We start from the raw sequence: 3,728 nt of genomic DNA on the forward strand, positions 1-3,728 counted from the left end.
CATGCCTGCTGAGCATTAAGCTTCCTCTTGATAGAACATTGCACTTTCTGGGGGGGGGGGGGTCCTTATTTGGGCAATCATGATGGTGCTTTTGCTGGCACCCTATCAATGAGAGCTTTTTAATTTTATGGCCTAACTTCAACCCTGTTGAGGACAAAAGCGCTTACGTCACTGTAGGGATCACCTGTGTCCTGCTCCTTGTCCTTCTCTGCACATACATGCTGTCATACATGTGCCAGTAAGGGCTACCATCACCTCTTGGGCAATCACACCCATGTCTTTCTTTGTACTAGTTCCCCACATCATAATAAGCCTCTGTTCTCCAGTCAAGGTCCTGTCATCAGATCAACAGTGCAAGCCAGGCAAGAACTATTGCCCCCCCCCCCCCAGAATAGGCATTCCCCATCCTCCCTGTCTGCAACATCAGTTACTCAAGCTGATACTCAAACTCTGATGATCTGGAATTTTGATAGAATTTTATCCCTCTGTTCCACCAGCCCAGGCAACCCATTCCAGTTGTACATGTATATTTGGTGTTTAATTTTGTGTTTGATTTTTTTTTTTTTTTTTTGTCATTAAGGATAATTTTTTCTGCCTGTTAGCATAGTATTTTATGCATTTTTCCACGTTTAGTATGTTTATTTGCTGTGTAGTCATATTACATTTGTTTGATTTCTTTTTCCAAGATACATTTTTATTCCTTATTAGCTCATTATTTTTATGGAGTTTGTTCCAGTTTTAACATAAGTTTACTCTTTAATTATATTAAAGGTTGTTTGATTTTTTTCAGAGTGCATTATTTATTCCTTATTAGCATTATATTTTATGCAGTTTTTAACATTTGCTTGCTGTGTAATCATATTATTTGTATTTTTTTTCAGAAATGGCAGAACATCATGATGCACAAGAGATTTTGAGAATAGCAAGAGATCTAGTTTACAAAGTACAGACCCTTATTGAAAATAAGTGAAGGTGGTCATGGAAAAATGTGCCAGTGTGACCTCTTGTGTCAGAGAAGGGCCATCTAGAAATATTGATCCAAAGCTTCTTGCACTGAAGATTTCAAATGGTGTTTTACTGACAACTTCCAAGCAAGCTGGGAAACATTGTGAAATCTGTTTCAGAGTAGAATACAAAATGTTCCAAGATCTTTAATTTGTAAAATTTCATATCTTGCAAAAATGGCCATCTGTACTGAATATTATCAGTAGTAGGTCATGAGAAATAAACTGTAGTGCTCACCATTGAAATCCCATTATATGGCTCTACCTGGTCATTTTTGAACCAAGGGTCGCAAAAGGGTTATTTGTTGTTGCCTTTATTCCTTACCCCCCAAAAAGTATGTGCTTGCCAAAAGATGCTGCATTTGAGGTGCTTAAAAATAATGGGTTTGCACTGTCTCTTCCCATGGGAAGTTTTTATTCTAAAATGTTATTGTCACTGTAATCAGACAAAAAGAGAATTTAGGCTATTAGACAAGTTGTTCTGTTGTATTACAGAGATGTACATTCGTATTATTCAGTTGTGCTGCCGTGACAGTTTATATCTGTCATTTAACAGTTATGTCTGATCACTGATTTTGTTTTGAAACTTCAGAGATGTAAAACAATGTACGACTGTTATCTGAAGAAATAAGTCTGATAAACGGATTATGCTTAAGTCTCTAAATAATGACACTGATGTTCTCGGGAACACGTCAGTAAAATTGAAACTCTGTTACAGTACCTGCAATTTGGATCAAGTTCTAGAACATTAGGCTTGGATTCAGTCCATGGTATGTGGAGCACTGTATTGGTATTCAGAGTGCGTTACACTTGATGCTGTTTTTAGGTAACTGAAAGTGACCTATCTCCCACCTCAGGTTCTCAAGTGGAGCTAAGATGCACACACGAGTGAGGCAGTCTGCCTCAGAAAGCATTATAGGTGGTATTCACTGCACTCCAGTAAGCTCATTGGTCCATGGCTGTGAAGGCAGTTATACATGTGCCTTTAGGAAAGAGGGAAGAAGACAGGGCAAACTACACGTGGATAAGGGGCAGAGAACACAAGAAGGAAGTAACAGCTTTTGTAGTAATCTGTCCCGGTACATGCATTCCATTTGACACATCTTGTGAAGATCATACATGAAACTATTTTTATTAGCTTCTGTCTAACTATACAGTTGGCTTTAAGCCTTAATGATTGGCAAAATTATTTCATTGTTATTTAGAAAATACTTTGAATCCTTTGCATTTAGTCATGATGTATTTAAAACATTTTTATTTTCCTTTTTTTTTTCATATTTAATTGGATTTTTACTTTTCAGCATTTGATGACCAACTTGATCGATCATTCGGTTACACCTGTTTATTTCTTCCAAAACTGAGATGATCTCAGCATGGCTTCCATGCAGACAGCTATTAGGAGATTTCTGCTTATGCCATAACCTCACACACACGCATCCATAATTGCTCAGGGGGGTTGGTATACACTGTACAAACCACGGGGACATCACTCACTAAATCGCTTGGGAGATGACTCTTGACATCACCCATCTCTCCATAGGAAGAGAGATTCTGCAAATTCTCTAGTCTCCAACAGGGATGCACTACCATGACAGGAATCACACCAAAATAAATACAATTCCTGCCCCTCCAAGCAGAAACGAGCAGGCAAAACTTCTTAATTATCCTCCCTTTCAGGTGCTTCCTTCAGTGCCCAGGCTGCTAACTGGAACTCTACCTTCTGGGTTATAATCCCTGTATGCATTGGACTTGGCCGTTTCTGTTTTTACTGACTGATTTGTATGGGAAATGTCATAGTGGTATAGTAGTTGCATGTCCTGCTTCTCTTCACTTGTGTTTTTCCTGAGTTCTTTGGTTTTCTTTTACAGCCTAGAGATATGCCATTAGATGAATTGGTGATACTTAAGTTGTCCTTGAGTTATGTATGTCTATCTGTCTGGCCTATGTGGATTGGTATCCCTTCCAGCAATGGTTCCATGCCTTATGTTTGTTGCTTATCAGATTGGCATCTCTTCCAACATTGGTCCCATGCCTTTTGCTGTTTGCTTGCCAAGATAGGCTTTGGTTTCCCTGCAATCCATAGAAAGATAAAGCTGAAGTAGAATAATGAATGAAAAAATCTGTAACATTAAAATCATATTGTTATTTTACTATAAAACAACACATCAGCAGTTTTGAAATGTTTGTACTGTATTCGTACAGGCAGTGCATTTGGTTAATGTTTCCATATATTATGATAGTAAGCAGATTAGCTCATCAAGCTGTATATATTTTGTACTGATATGGCAAAGAAGCACAAACTGAAACAGCACATCACACAGTGAAGGAAAAATATCCATCTGTCCAGTGGTGTGAAGTTACATCCAGTTCCTTTAGTGACCACCATGAACAGTTGCCATGATCCACTCTTTTTTTACTAGGCAAATTCTTTGTCTTTCGGCTTTTCCCAGTTAGGGGTCACCACAGCGGAACTCCGGTCCGCTAATGATTGGCAGTAGATTTTCACGAACGCCGAGATGCCAGCACGTTGTCCAACCTTCAGTGAAGGCGCACCCATTTACGCATGTCTTTCAAACACCACCCAACCATGGGGAGGACATGCAGACTCCACACAGAAGGCACTCCCCGCATTCCAGCTGAGAATCGAACGGGAGAACCTCTTGCTGTGAGGCAACAACGCTACCACTGCACCACCGCGACATGTCTTTTTTTTACTAGGCAAAT

General features: G+C 39.3%; 1 protein-coding gene across 2 annotated transcripts in view; it reads left to right on the forward strand.

Moving 5' to 3' along the window:
* The window catches only part of SGSM2 (small G protein signaling modulator 2), a 1,814,022-nt gene extending 1,810,501 nt beyond the window's left edge, over positions 1 to 3,521 (forward strand). For both annotated transcript variants that reach the window (XM_044054411.1, XM_044054410.1), the window contains one exon: positions 882 to 3,521. In XM_044054411.1, the coding sequence (XP_043910346.1) occupies positions 882 to 970 (89 nt within the window). In that variant the 3' untranslated portion in view covers positions 971 to 3,521. The remainder of the gene's footprint in view (positions 1 to 881) is intronic.
* The last annotated feature ends 207 nt before the right edge of the window (positions 3,522 to 3,728 follow it).

The sequence above is a fragment of the Protopterus annectens genome, chromosome 13.part0 (genome assembly GCF_019279795.1).
Source record: "Protopterus annectens isolate FY-2018-M chromosome 13.part0, PAN1.0, whole genome shotgun sequence".
NCBI classification, from domain to species: Eukaryota; Metazoa; Chordata; order Ceratodontiformes; family Protopteridae; genus Protopterus; species Protopterus annectens.